General features: G+C 35.5%; 1 protein-coding gene across 29 annotated transcripts in view; it reads left to right on the forward strand.

Moving 5' to 3' along the window:
• The window catches only part of Rims1 (regulating synaptic membrane exocytosis 1), a 505,606-nt gene that overhangs the window by 205,309 nt on the left and 284,274 nt on the right, over nucleotides 1–16,023 (forward strand). For all 29 annotated transcript variants that reach the window (XR_011369887.1, XM_070012125.1, XM_070012126.1 and 26 more), the window contains 2 exons: nucleotides 2,491–2,704; nucleotides 5,839–5,850. Coding sequence is in view for 28 of the 29 variants with exons in the window: in XM_070012125.1 (XP_069868226.1) it covers nucleotides 2,491–2,704; nucleotides 5,839–5,850 (226 nt within the window). In the remaining variant the exon portion in view is untranslated. The remainder of the gene's footprint in view (nucleotides 1–2,490; nucleotides 2,705–5,838; nucleotides 5,851–16,023) is intronic.

Consider the following 16,023-nt stretch of genomic DNA (forward strand, 5'->3'; position numbering starts at 1 on the left):
AGTATTTATTTGCTGGTATTGGTCTCTGACAGAGCTACTATTTTTGTCTCTAAAGTAGTGGAGATTATAGAAGTGATTCACAATGCCTGGATCCTACTATCTATATCTACACACATTCATTTACATAGAATTTATGGCTACTTTCCGACTGGGCAGTGGACTTTAGTAGTTGTAACAAAGACTACCTATATATTCAATATGGCCTACAATGTTTACAATTTGACCTTGCACTGACGTATAGCAATGCTCACCCTAAATCATGTTCTATAATATAGAAATAATATAGGGATGTGCTTCCCTAACCCCAGCTTTGTGCTTATTTATCTTTAGTGAAATAGATTTGATGTGGTATTCTCACACTAAGGACTCATTCCTGCAGTCTTTGTATTCTTAGAGCTTATTTCTGTTTCCTTACAGGAAATACTACTTTGCTCTAATTCTTCAGTAATTATTTCACTTAATATAATCTATAAGGTTTTCAGTGCTGTTTTATATGATCACATTTGTTTTGTGTGCTAAGTACTGGGACTTGAACTCAAGGCCTTTGTGCTGGCCCTTAGTTTTTTGCTCAAAACTATCATTCTACCACTTGAGCCACAGCTCCCCTTTTGTCTTTTCAGATTAATTGGAAACAAGAATCACACAGTCTTTTCTGCTGGACTGGTGTCAATGCTCAGCTGTCAGCCTCCTGAGTAGCTAGGATTACAGGCTTCAGCCACTGGTGCCCAGTTAAATATTTAATGTATCAAACATGTTCTTGAATTCATTAAACAAAATGTTGCTTACATATATTATTCTATGAAATGAAATTAGCTGGCCTTTAAATTGAGACTAGTTTCAGATATTAAATTATGTTTTGTGGTAATACATGTGTTTGCTTTACTTAAGAGAATTAAATAAGAAAAGATTCAATTGGCAAAGCAGAAAGTAATGAATAGAATCCTTCTCAAGAGCTGTTAGATGTTACAAGTAAAATTACAATGAAATCTCAAGGCTTACTTGATTCTGTGTCTAGGGAGTCCAGTTCCCTACAGTAACCTCAGATGTAGTTGCATCAAGCTACCTGACAGGATTAATGGTGGCATCTGTGTATCCTGTGTTTAGCAGATACTCCAACCCAGCCAACTAGCTCTGATGCACAGGTGAATTTGATCAGACATTTCTTATGGGATTTCCTGGACAAAGAGCCAGGCTTAGTTTAGGACAAAGTTCCCAGCTCTCGTGTGCCAAAGGAAGCCATCCTTCCCCCGAAGAATTCTTTAGGTGCTCTAGTGTTTTATTGAGAACAGCAGAGAGGGCAAAATTTGAACCCTATAAAATAAGAATATTGTTCTGGGAAACAACTTGTATCAATAACTTTGGTAGTCCCTCATCCAAAAGAAGACAGTTAGCTAGCAATGTAGTTTGAATCAGTATTTTTTGAAGTATACATCATGTTCCAAAGAGAGGTTATGGAAATAAGATACTGGAGTTAACTTTTTTGAATTTTATTTGGTATCAACATTTAAAAATTAATCAGATAGAAACTACCAGAGGGAACCACACAGTGTAAGGCTAAACACGTTGTTCCATTTTAGTGAACACAAAGGTCTAACTTAATGTGATGAATTTATAGTTAAAATACTTTCAAAGCATCTGACTGAAAGAAATGAGAAAGCCAGCAAGAGGCACAAGAATTCCACTGCTAACACAGGAAAGTTCCTGTGCACATACCATCCACACTTAGTGGTGAGCAGTTAGTGGAAAACATGCTAATTACATTTATTTCTTTCTCTTTTTTGTTGTTTTGTTTTTTGTTTTTGTTGGTCGTGGGGCCTGAACTCTGGCCCTAGATGCTGTCCCTCAGCTCTTCAAGCTCAAGGCTAGCACTCTACCACTTGAGCCACAGCACCACTTCCGGCTTTATGGGTGCTGAGGAATAGAACCCAGGGCCTCATGCATGCAAGGCAAGCACTCTACCACTGAGCCACCTTCCCAGCCCCATTAATTACAGTTCTTACTTTTGTAGGTTAGTTAGGAAAAGAGCTTCTTATGTTTTCTTTTTCACTCAAATACCTCTTCTTGCATTTTTGTCTCTAAAAAAGTTGCTATTTTCAGGGGAGGAATCCAGAGGTGTAACACCTCTGAACAGGTAATGGCACTGTTTATCAAAATGAATACCAGGAAGGTTGTTGTTTTTTCTGGGGGGGGGGGGATACACAATGGAGGGAAGATGAGCAAATGCAGTCGTTATTAGACTCAATGTTCATTGTATAAAAATGGATCTGCTTTCCTCTGAGGGTAAGGATGGGAGAGGGAAATGCAGAGAAAGGTGGAAACGGTGGCATTGACAGGGGCTTTGTATTCATAACCTCACTCCGGGAATGGTAACCTCTTTGCACCACCATTTAATAATAAAATTCTAAAAATTAAAAAAAAAAGTTGCTCATGTCTTTTTCCTGCCATGATTTATTTAGTTTCCTACCTCTTTGTTTTTCTCTCTCTACCCAGGAGATTGCACCAACAGTTTGAAAGCTATAAAGAACAAGTGAGAAAAATAGGAGAGGAAGCCAGGCGTTACCAGGGCGAGCACAAGGATGACGCGCCCACGTGTGGCATCTGCCACAAAACCAAGTTCGCGGACGGGTGTGGACACCTCTGCTCTTACTGCCGGACCAAGTTCTGTGCGCGCTGCGGAGGCCGCGTGTCCCTGCGGTCCAACAGCGTGAGTGTGCACGGGAGCAGGTGCCCCACGCGATGCACGCATTCACACCCGCCCTCCGTGCGCTCGTGTGCTCGGAAGGTGGAATAAGGATGACTAGGGTTCTTCTTTGTGATTATGAAGGTGATGCACGAAGCATGAATGTAGTTCTTACAAAGTTCTTTGCCAGCCGGGCGCCGGTGGCTCACGCCTGGCATCCCAGCTACTCAGGAGGCTGCGATCTGAGGATCGCGGTTCAAAGCCAGCCCGCGCTGAAAAGTCCCTGTGAGTCTCTTGTCTCCACCAGAAAAACCAGAAGTGGTCCTGTGGCTCAAAGTGATAGAGAGCTAGTTTTCAGCAAAAGAGCCCAGGGACAGAGCCCAGCCCCTGAGTTTAAGCTCCAGGACTGACACACCAAAAAGATAACTTGCCACACAGGTGCAGCATAATAAATGACCCTTGTTCCATCAACATCAGATTACCTTGATGTTGTTATTTGTTTGCTTGTTGTCCTAATACCAGGGATTGAGCTCAGATCTGTACACTGTCAGCCTTTTCCCCTCATTTCACGATTGATACACCACCGCATGAGCCACGCCTCTAGAATGATGTTTCACTGACTCTTTTGCCCAGGCTGGCTTTGAATCTTGATCCTCAGATAGCAGCTTCATGAGTAGCTAGGATTACTGGTGTGAACCACCAGTGCCCAGCTATAAATATGTTTCTGAAGAATATGAAATGTAAATTTAGTATCATTATATATTAGAAACAATTAGAAAGTTATTTTAAAAAATCAGTTCTTGTAACGTTACACTTTTAGTTGGTTAAGTTGATAAGATCAGTTCTTGTTAACCACTTTTAGTTCATGCAACAGTAGTTTCCAGAATGAATTAATGTGAAATGTAAGGTACTATGTATGTCATTAAACTTAACACAAAATAATATATTAAGCAACAGTTAAAGTCCATGATGATTTCAAAATTAAAATAGCTGACACATTAAGGTAATATAGTGCCACATTCATCTTACAGGAGTTTCTTAGCTATTTAAGAAACAAAAAAATACACCTTTTACACCAGGTGCTGGTGGATCACACCTGTAATCACCAGGCCCAGAGTTCAAGTCTCATGACTGACAAAACAAAAACACAACACCTTTTACTTTTCTTTTTTGAGATTTGCAGTTCTATGTATTAGATATATAGATATATACTGCCTTTATTTGACCTAAACTCTATTCTCTTGTTGGGCCAGCACAAAATTTTGACACTTTAAAATGCTAGCCAATAGTTTTTTGTTTGTTTGTTATTTCTGTTGCCAGCCCTGAGATTTGATCTCAGGACCTGGTCTCTGCTCCTGAACTCGTTTTGCTGAAGGCTAGAGTACCAACAATTGAGTCACAGCTCTACTTATGGCTTTTTAAATTTTTTGGTAGTTTATTGGAGATAAGAGTCTTATAAACTTTCCTGTCCAGGTTGACTTCAAACTGTGATCTTCAGATATCAGCCTTCTGAGTAGCTAAGTTTACAGATGTAAGCCGCTGGCTTCTGGACCAGTTCTAATGAACACTTAGTTTAGAAGACATTGGATGTTATAGTTTGTCATGTTCCATATTCCAGCTAGGATAATAGAACCATTTCTACTTCTGGATGAGTTTTCTTTTAGTTGGATCTGCATATAATAAATCAGTTACGATGATCATAGATGAAAAGATTTCTAGTGTTTATTTAAGATTCCTTATATCACCTAATCAGGTATAAAACTTAATGTACAGTTTTGTTTTAAAACAACATGAAACTTTGGCATGTTCTTCATCTTTTTTATTATTTGGAAAATGACAGTTTAAATAAACTACCCAGTAGACATGTTACTCTTTGGTATTTTAAGTTTTAAGTGGGATATTCTAAAAAAAAATCTCCTCCAATGGAATTGAGGCACTGAGTATAATAGACCTGTTTTCTATTTGAAAGTAAGACTGTCATTATTTCTGTTGCTTTTGGAAGATAATTAGCTTTTCTGAACAACAGTTCACTACATTCCTTAGTCGTTATCAAAATAAAATAAAAATAATTTCAATTCATGTCTTTATAATATTCATTAGTCTTTTAAGTCCCATGCTTCTATCAGTTTTACTTTTTCCTTTCTCAGAAAAGTTATTTATTATGATTAATGCTCATCGGTTATCCTAAAGCACATCTAACAAGCTTGGATATTAAGATCCTGTCTGGCACATAGAAATGACACCAGATATATGTGTTAATTCTCCTTTTTTTAGTGTTTCTAAATAGATCCTTTGGATGATGTGAGAGCTTGAGGTGATAATCTAAACACTTAGGAACCTGAAAAGTAAAGGCACACATAGTCTGGTAAGGTGCTGGCAGTGAAGCATAAGGTGTGAATCAGCTGAGTTCCACTGCTACCGAGCAAGGGTCCAGAGTTCCTGGGTTCTCTCAATTCCCACTATAGATCAGAGGCCAGCCTTAGCAATACAGTCAGCAACTGACAAGTGTTGGAATCATCAGGGTCAAACTCAGGTTTTCACAGGCAGATGGTGTTTAAAGGCAATTGATCTAGGAAGCACTTCTCTTTGAAGAGGAGGAAATTGAAGTTCACCCATCCCTGAAACAGCCCAACTTTGGAAAAATATACAGAAACAAAGAAAAAAGGTCCCAACTTGAAATTTCTGTCTTAGGCATAATGATATCACAAGTAAATATTGCTTTTGGAATTATTTATGGCCAAAATAGTTAACATATTTTCCCTTCAATGATCTGTTACAAACCTTGCCCATTTTTATATATTTCTAAATTGTGACTTTAATATTATATTGATTGTGGATTTACACCATTTATGTTTTAATAAAATATTTGTTTGCAACACAATAATAAGATACATATGGTAATAAATCAATCCTTTTTGAGGAATATTATAAAAGTAGACTTATTAGTCCAATTTTTTGTAAACTACAATATTCAAATCTTATATCTACCATATGGTAGGTTGTATGGAATTCCAACGAACACATTTACTGACCAAAATGCTTTGAAGAAAAATAGATATGCTTGTTTTATTGAAATGTATTTATGAATGTATGGCTCATTTTGTTTTCTCTTCTTTTTCTTCTCCCTCTCTCATGCTTCCCTGGATGCTTTCCCAAAGGAGGATAAAGTGGTTAGAATTTATGCTTTCCTTTCTATTATTTGTTACTATATTATATAGATTATATTTTATTTTGAACTTTTATAGTCAGTGTTGCAGCAAATGCTAATTGCTATTATTTCAAGAAGAAATTAATGCCAGGAAGAGCTCACTTCAAATTTTCATGAAAGCAAAAATAAAATGAACCTCTCAGAACATGACAGGATTTTACATTAGTATGTGAAGTCTAGGTAATTTGAGTGCATGAGGAGATTTTAATATATGCACATAATTATGAGCTTATTTGTCTTAGTTCTTTGAGTTTTGATGATGACTCCATTTGCTCTCAGGAACAATAAACCTTTCTCACCACTTATTAGATGCACAGGCAGGCGATTTAAAACTTTATTGCAAGTGGGGAATATATTGACTTAGTATAGAGAATGGATCATATTCAAATCAAGAGCTCCAAATGTAAGTATTTTCTATAGAATGAGTAGGAGAGTTGTTAGATTGATACATTTTGCCCTTTTCTTTTTCAATTACTTTCTAAGGGAGTGAAAGGTCACTTTTAACTCTTAGTGATTATTACCTTTAACTCTTATCCAATCACAAAGGCTCTTTGTACTTGGGAACTCAGGATCAGAGTAGAGTCTTCATTTAAACTATCCTTTGTGTATTCATTTGATGTAAAACGTAACTTTCTCAAAGTTTATAAATCCCTCAATTTGAATATTTGAGGCTGATCATATTAACACTGTGACTTTGTTTGCAATTGTAAAGTTTAAATGATGTACTGCCATGCCTAATTAGCAAACTGAGCATTACATTGAATATTAAGCTATATTTTAATCTTCATATAAATTCATCATTGTTTTTATGGAGAGGAATCAGGTTGAATTGTACATAAGGTAATTTTTTTCCATGAATGTTTTGCCTGTATTCATTGTGGTATTTGGGATCTTTAAGGAAAACTAGCTAAATGCAATGATGTATTTCAAAAATACTTAGGCTTCATAAATATCACTTTGAATGAATCTGCAATAGATGTGTTTAATTTCAAATTCATTCAAAGAATAAAAGAGTGAGTCAATAATAACCTAGTGCTTCTAAGATGTGGTGGTAAGACTTTAGTTACTCATGTGGGGCCAGTCAGACTCTGCTGCCCCAGTGGAACGCGCAGTGAAGATGAGTTGTTTGTGTTTACTGTGTCTATTATATTATGACATAATGAGAAATAAGGAGGTTTTGTGGTTCTTGGATGGAAAATGGAGAGAGAGGACTCAAATGAAATCCCTAATGAATTGTTTTGCATATTGACTATATGTATGTGCTACTTTATTTTTAAATATCTTGTCAAACTTTCTTTATGCACTTTTTTTTTTTTTGCCCTTGAGGAAATTCAATGAAATGTCTTTCTGGTCCAAAGAAACTGAAACCAGATTTTATCTTGGTCATGTTAAAGAGAATAACAGAGTACTTTTTTTTTAAGTGCTTGATTGTCAGTTCCTTATTCCTCCTTTATCTGAGCTCTTTTAGTATTGGAGATAAATTATAATATACATGAATGGTGTGTGTATCTGTGTGTGTGTATGTGTATGTGTACTTATGCTATTGTGGTTGACAAGGAAATATTATAAGGCTGAATAAAACTTTCCTAAAAGCCATCTTCATCTTGATCAACACAATAGTAATGAATTCTACTTGCTCTGTTAAATTGGCAAATTAATGTGACTAAGATACTCAAAATGACCAAAGGATGGCTAATATATAAATATCCTTCATGAAGTCCAGCACAAAGTTAATTGTAATATTTTTAGCCTGCAGAAGTTTATCTTTTGTCCTTTATGAGCACCATTTTACATATCAAAGAACAATTTTGAAATAAAAAATAACCTCAATATAGGAAACATCACAATCTCAGTGTCACAATATGTAATACAGTCACAAGATTCCAAGAGGAAAACATATCACTCGTCCTTAGCCTACAGAAAAACACAGTATTCAAATTTCAAGTTGCAGATTTTAACAAACTAAATGTAAAATCTTCTTTTAATACAAAACAGGTTTTCCTTATTGCTTGTTTTTTATTTTTCTTGGTGAGTGTTGGGGACAGAGTTTCACCTTGAACTCCTGCCTCAGCTTCATTATTAGAAAGAATGAAAGGGATGTGAAGCGTAAACAAAGGAGGAGGCTGCAATGCTTGATAAGAAATGTACTCATTATCTTGCCCATGTAATTGTAACCCCTCTGTACTGTATGTTCACAAAAAATAAAAATTAAAATAAATAAAAAGAATGAGAGCCAGGTGCCTGTGGCTTACACCTGTAAGCCACTCAGGAGGCTGAGATCTGAGGATAGTGGTTCAAAGGCAGCCCAGGCAGGAAAGTCCTTGAGACTCTTATCTCCAATTAACACCAAAAAAAAAAAAAAAAAACCAACAACAACAACAACAAAATGGAAGTAGAGCTGTGGCTTAATTGTTAGAAAGCTAGCCTTGAGCTTTTACAAAAACAAAGACCATGCTCAGGCCCTGAGTTCAAGCACCAGGACTGGCACAAAAATAAAGGAATGAATGAATGAATAAAGCCAATGCTGAGTTGTGACTTCCCACACTGACAGGCAACTTTCCTCACCTCCACACCTGTTCCGTCTACCAGCATTTCAGCCAAGCATTAAATATTTAGAACTACTGCAACATGGTTTTTTCTAAGCCAATTTATTTCCTCACTGTCAAAGGAGAGGATTGAAATAAGGTGGCTTTCGAAAGGTAACAGGGAAACTGGACAGCTTTTCTTTCCTTTCTTTAACCTTTACTAGGGTTGTGCCCAAAAGAACTAAACATGCCTAGAAAAAAATCCAACACTAATTTAAAAGGAAAACTATGGAAAATGAATTTATTTTAAAACTTCATCTTTAGTCTAAATCATATGTAGTAATAATGAATCACTTTGAAACAAGTTTATAATCAAAATTTATTTTGTACAATGCAAATTGTCATTAGTAAAATTACAATTTTCATTTCAAAATCCTTGTCTTAAGTATATAGAGATAAAGTAAGATTCTCCATAGGCTATTTAAATCACTGGTGTTTGTTTTACTGTCTTTGATGACAGAAGATTGAATTTATATACCTCCCTTGATAACATTTAACACTTTTTCACTAGTAAGTCAACTGAATTGAATCCTCTAAATCCAATTCCTTTGAGAGTTCTCACAAATTTCATCAGTATTTTTTGAAGAAGGATAATTTGTTTATGAACATCGTAAGTAAAAATGAACTTACTACATTTCCAAAATATTATATTATGAAATTATATTATTATAATATTATATTTCAAAAAATGTATCTTTTTTGTTAAGAATATTTCCTAATAAATGCCAGCATTATTCTGAAAAACAAAACCTCTTATTCCTCCAAAATGTGAAAGTTATGCATACATATCTTTCTAAAAAGCATGTGACTCAAGCTTGTAATACTAGTTCCTCAGGAGGCTTTGTGCCTCTAGTGGTAGAGCCATAATGAAGCATAAAAGCTCAGAGACAGCACCTAGGCCCTCAGTTCAAGTCCCAGGACCAGCACACACACACACACACACACACACACACTCACACACACACACACACACACACACACACACACAGTATGAAATAATAACCAGGAAATGCTTTTTCTATAAAGGGAATAATTAATGAGATATTGTGTGGAATCACAAACTTTAAACTACCCCTGAGAACTTTGCATTGGTGTTTACTGTTTTAAATTACTTTAAATTCTATGCCTATGAAGTGTGTTTTTATTTAAAAAATACTTTTAAAAAGTATGAGTTCAGTGAAATGAGAAAGCACCTCTGAAAACCTGAAAAGCTTGTCCCTCAGACTCTGAAATAGAAAGGAAGGACTTTTGCTTTTTCTCCTGCTAGAATCAAAGGCAAGCAAGTCAGTAGTTTTTTATATAAAAAGTACTTTGGATGATTGCATGAAATATTTATTTTTGTTAGGAAATATCTTCTCAGAGTTAGCCATATTTAGTCTGTAGCCTAATGAGGTAGATGATGATAATTTATCACCTTCACTATCTAGAAAAATATAGAAGTATAAATACGACAATCAAGAAAAAAATGTTAGCATGCATCAAGAGGACTTGTATTAGGCAATTTGGTTGATTTTATTCCTCACATCATTTTTCCTGGCTTTGTTGTGCTTACCCAAGAAACAATAAAATAGCTACAGAAAAGTTGAAGTGAGATAATTCATGAAAGAGTGAATGTTTTATTGGTAAATAGCAATGTAGTACTCTTTCTTATCCCCTCCTTAGCCCCTCTTCTTTTCCCCACCCTTTCCACCTCTCTAGCTGTCTTTGCTTTCATTATTTTGGATTTTGTGTTGTTGTTTTATTTTGTTTACCCTAGCTTCTATAGACAAGGGAAAATGTCATACTCATCTTTGTGCAACTAACTTAATACACTCAATTATAATGATCTCCAGTTTCCTCCATTTTGCAATAAGAGACACCATTTCATTATCTTTTATTAATTCATTGTACAAAAGGATTTCAGTTCCACAAATCAGATTACAAGCACAATGCATCTTGGTCAGTGTCACCCCTTGCATCATTCTCTCCCATCTTTCCCCATCCCATCCCATGTTGTTCTTCTGAATGGCTGACTATAACTCCATTGTGTATGTCACATTTTCATTGTCCATTTATCTATTGATGGGCTAGAAGTGACATATTTTCAAATGAGTATTGTATAAAGATCCACAGAAGAATGAATAGAGCTGTTCCAAACTGTACAAAAATAGCCTTTTCTAGTTCAAGCAAAGGAACAACTTTCAAACAGCACTAGAGGAAACTGTGAACACATTCTCTAATGTTTTGAAACATAAACTGTCAAATCTTTTTGTGCACACCAAAGAGAGGTACTTTTGGTACTCATATATATATATATATATATATATATATATGAAATATGTATTTCCATATTTAACATTTTGCAAAGTAGAGCAGTTTTCCAAGAAACTACACAGTAATGAATGAAGGATCCATTTCCTCCATTTTTTAAAAATCAGTGCTTGATATTACCTGTCTTTTGGTTAATAGCCATCTAGTTGCATGTTAAGTGAAATGATATCTCATGTGGTTTTAACCAAAATTAGCCAACTACTTTGGTATCTTCAATAACTCAGTTTATGTACACTTTCATTATTTCATAAAGATGCTTTGAAATCAGACTTTTTTGGAATAGATTCTTCTCAAAAGGCTAACACAATTGTACTATTAGAAGTTAAGTTTCTTCTCTGAAAATTCTTTATTCTATAAAAATATGTAACTATTTGTATCTTTATAAATCATTTATAGAAGAGTCCTATAGAATCTAAGATAACGGCTTGTGTCTGGGACTAATTATGCCTAGGATGCAAAGATTTTTTTTTAATGAGTCATTAAATAGATTACTTTTTAACACATGAAAAAAACTAGTAGCTTTATGTTCCAGGTAATAACAAAATTAACTCTGAAATTTAAATCCATATTTTAAAAGGCTGCTATTTTAGGGCACATAAAATATTTTGTCTACTAATCTGAGTTTTTAGTAGCATGCAGATAGAATAACAGCCAGGTTTTCTGTCATCTGTCAAACAGCTTTAAGTATATCCCTAATGTTTGGCATCCAACAGATTTCCTCACAGATAGATTTCATGGCACTGATAGCTCCAGTCTATCTGTGTGGTGTTAGCATAGCTCTTCCAGCCCTCTTATGGATACTGTTCAAATTACTTATCTTTTAATTTCATTCTATTTTTAATTCTTATTTTTATTAGCAGGTATTTGTTGTACACATGGGTTTTACTATGACACTTCTTACATGCATATAAAGCAATTTCATTCTGTTATTATCTTTGAATCCAAACTACATATTTTGTAGAGACTTGTTTTTTTTGTTATTGTTTGCTTGTTTTAGTTTTAGTTTTCTCTAATAGAACAGTTGCCTGATTGTATTCTCTAATCCATTAATCCAATTGTATTTAATGTTATTGACATAATTGTGTTTGACTTCTGTTGGACTTTTTAGGTTTCTCTGTTGTTAGTGTTAATCTTCTATTACTCATATGCTTTCCTTTTTTAAAAAATGAGAATTTTTCATGATTTTTCCACTATGTCCTCTGAATTGTCTTCTAATAGTATTATATTTTACAATCCATATTAAACTTATCAAAATCTTCTTCACATTTATATCACCTTAACTATGAAAAACAGAATGTTATTTATTTATGAGTTCATTCATAATTTCCCCCTTTTTCTATTTTATTACTCTTATCTATGTCCACATATGCTGTTAGTCAGACAATACACTGCGGAATTACTGCTTTATCTAATGTTATATATTTTTATTAAATTTATTTGTGTTCTCTTTAAATAGCTGTACAAAGGATTTTCAGTCCAACATGTTATGTCTCTTAAAGTAACTGAGAGATATGAAGGAGTATTTTCTTTTTAAAATTCTCTCTCTTTTCTTTTTTTGGGGGGAGGGGTCCAGTCGTGGGGCCTGAACTCTGGATCTGGGCGCTGTCCCTCAGCTCTTCAGCTCAAGGCTAGCACTCTACCACTTGAGCCACAGCGCCACTTCCGGCTTTTTTCTTTTTGCTTATGTGGTGCTGAGGAATCAAACCCAGGGCCTCAGGCAAGCAAGACAAGCGCTCTACCACTGAGCCACCTTCCCAGCCCTCTCTTTTCTTGTTTTAATCTTTAAACAGTTATACAAAGAGGTTTTAATTCAACACATCAGTTTGTGAGCACAATTCAGCTTGATCAATGTCATCCCATCAGTGTATTCAAATTACCATCTGGTATAATTTTCATACTCCAATAAATTACTTCCACCCACTTCCTTTGTCCTGTCATTGCAAAGTATGTTTATATATGTAACCGGCTAGACAATATTTTCATATGACTATAGTTTTATACAATTAAAAATTATTTATGAGAACAAAAAGAAGAGTTTATTTATGCATTTATTCCCATCTACATAATTATCTTTGCCATTGCTCTTCGTGTGGATATACATTAAGGTCCATTGTCACTTTCAACTTCAAAACTTCTTTCTCATACTTAAGGTGATTGTTCTAGCAATCAACCCTATGGGCTTTTGTTTATTTTGCCATGTCCTTACTCAATCCTCAGCTATGAAGGGGCAGCTTTGCTGAGTTCCTAAGTTTTGTTTTCACATAAGGGGAATGTTATCTCACTTCTGTATGACCTCCATTTTTTTAAATGAGAAATCACCTGTTGGTTTTACCTAGATTCTCCTGTATTGTTTTCAAGATTTTCTCTCTTTTTCCACACTTATTGTGATGTATATATGCCTGGGTTTGGATTTCTCTGTGTTATTTCTACTTGGAATTTGTTGTTTCTTAGCACTATTGATTGATGTTTCATCAAATTTGGACAGCTTTCAGCCATTTGTAGTAACTCTGGACACACCACCAGTTGCCGGGGCTTGTTTGGTTTTCTTATTCGTTATTTTTTGTCTCCTGAACTGGCCGCACATTTCAGTACATTTTTTTCCCTGTAATGTTCAGCCTCTGGTGTGACTCTTTCTGTATAGGGATATGGTCTACGTGTGCCTCCTCTCAGCTGCCAAGCTGTCAGGCCTCTAGCTGACCTGCCTTTTTTGGTATCACGCCAGCTGTTATTTCTACTAATTGCTTAGCAATGGTTATATTGTTTGAATAATGCTCAGATGCATACATTAATCAGATCCAGTTGAACTTGAGTTCCTTTGCAGGGGAAATCTTGGAAGCAGTCTTTCTTTGTCTCCTCCATTTCCAGGCTCCTCTTAGCTGCCTTTCTCCCTAGATAGTTCTATTAAACATCTAGCTTATAGGCTCTTTTGCTTGTTGCAAGCAAGGCATCAGCCTCTTCTTAACGAATCACCAACCAAATCTGGTCTGTTTTTGACATTGCAACTCTTGGCTAAAGTTTCCAAAACTCTGCTCTACAATAACACCAATCTTCTGAAGGAATGCTATAGAGCTTTCTCTTCTTATGACCTGCCTGTCCTCCAAGTGAGAAACTCTGAATTATTGTCTGGAGTGCAGCAAGAAGATAGCAGTGTCCTTTTGTAGCCCCTGCTTCCCAGTAAAAAGCTATAACATCAGGACCAGAGCCGAAGCCAACTGACAGTTCCTACCCCAATCCACATGCATGTTGTGGAAACTCCCACAGAGACAAGTGCAGTCAAGGTTCAGGGACTCTCTTTCTCCACATAGTTTGACTTTCAGGGTTGAAGCTCTCCCCCAAGATGGCAAGGTGAGATGACTTCATCCTGCTCATCACCTTAGGGTGATTGTGGAGTGGAGGTTCTTTGGCAGGAAAAGCTAACAAAGAAGACCAGGGTCAATACTTGCACTGATCAGTGCCCTTCTCATACAGTGAGCTTGTCTATTAAAGAGAGAGGTGGGGTGGGACAGAGGCAGAGAGGAACAGAGGGAGAAAAGAAGAAACAGGTGAGGGATACCTGTTCTGGGCAATACCACTTTAAAAGGAACTTCCATCTTACTGATGATTGAGGAAGAAATCTCTAGGTATGTCTCAAATACCACAGGCTCTTGATGTCTTACAGAAATTGGAGGGACTTGCTTAAATAAGTGTTCCTCCATTTGCCTTATGCCATGTAGGCATTTTCTAGATAATTTTAATCATTGCTTTAAAACTAATCTTGATCAATTATGATTGATTTGTTGGTGTGTGTATGGGGGCTACATTACTTCTAATATCGCCATTGGAGAAAATCAGTTTTTCATAGCATTTCTATTTATTTTTTATTTTCTAAGTTTTTCTCTCTTTAGCACACATACACACTCAAAATTACTCTTTTCAATAAATGTAATTTTTTGTGCCAACAAATTATCTGATCACCTTAATGTAAGTTATTCAACACTCAAGAAAAATTAATTGCATTCAATCACTAAGTTCACTTTTATGTAATCAAACTGCCATGAAAATTAATTATGATAATTAAAAGCAAAGTCTTTTTTCCTAAGTAACATGCTCTTAGTCATTCACAAATTTAGTGAAAGAGCCTTTTTATCATGACTGTGTTAAATTCTGTATTCAATGTTAAATCCACATTATTAATCCTTTCACAAATGGATTATTTAATAAGTTCAGCTTAAAAGTATATATGTACATGTGTGTGTATAATGTAAATATGACACTGTAGTGATGTATAATAATTGTTTTTGTGTTGCTATTGGGGCTTGAACTCAGGGCCTCATGTTTGCTCTTAGCTTTTTTGCTCAAGGCTGATGCTCTACACTTGAGCTACATCTCAATTCCAATGAAAATAACTTTTATGCAATATTATGTTTTAAAAATGAGTAAAATTCCCCCCAACTCACTGCCAACTCACTGGTCATTCAGTCATGGACACTTTTAGGGCTAAAAGCACCTGGTACTTTCTACATCTATCTCTATATTTTTATGTAAATATATCTATTTATAATTAGGTATAGGAATATAATTCCTTTTGAATTGCTTTATTATGGCAGAAAATAAGTTACTAGATAACAATACCTATAACTCTCTATACATATCTATATAAATACCCACATCATCTATTTTGTAGATGTAATGGATATACATAATACTTTTGTGTATGTGGTGCTAGAGTCTGAGCCTAGGGCCTTGCACATGCTAGGCAAGTTCTCTAACACTGAGCTACATATCCGGCTCTAAATATTTTGTTTAAAAATTCCATGTGAATTGCTTTACAATGGTGTAAACTAATTATGCGCATTTAATTTATGAACCTCTGTGTTGTAAAATATTTTTTTTTTTTGGTCAGTCGTGGGGCCTGAACTCTAGACCTGGGCACTGTCCCTCAGCTCTTCAACTCAAGGCTGGCTCTCTACCACTTGAGCCTCAACCCCACTTCAGGCTTTTTCTGTTTATGTGGTGGTGAGGAATCAAACCCAGGGCTCATGCGTGCAAGGCAAGCACTCTACCACTGAGCCACCTTCCCAGCCCCAGAATATTTAATTTTTATAAAATCAGTCAAGTGTTTTTGTTGGCCACTAAAGAGTTGTGGCAAATTTTATGGGTAAAAGTAGAAGCCTAAATCTTCCATGGAGAAGATCCAATGATATGTGTCTTTTCAATAACTCATATGGAATTTGAGAATGTCTGTGTCTCTTAAGTTACAC

The sequence above is a fragment of the Dipodomys merriami genome, unplaced genomic scaffold, assembly GCF_024711535.1.
Source record: "Dipodomys merriami isolate MVZ:Mamm:240054 unplaced genomic scaffold, mDipMer1.0.p SCAF_89, whole genome shotgun sequence".
Classification (NCBI taxonomy): Eukaryota; Metazoa; Chordata; class Mammalia; order Rodentia; family Heteromyidae; genus Dipodomys; species Dipodomys merriami.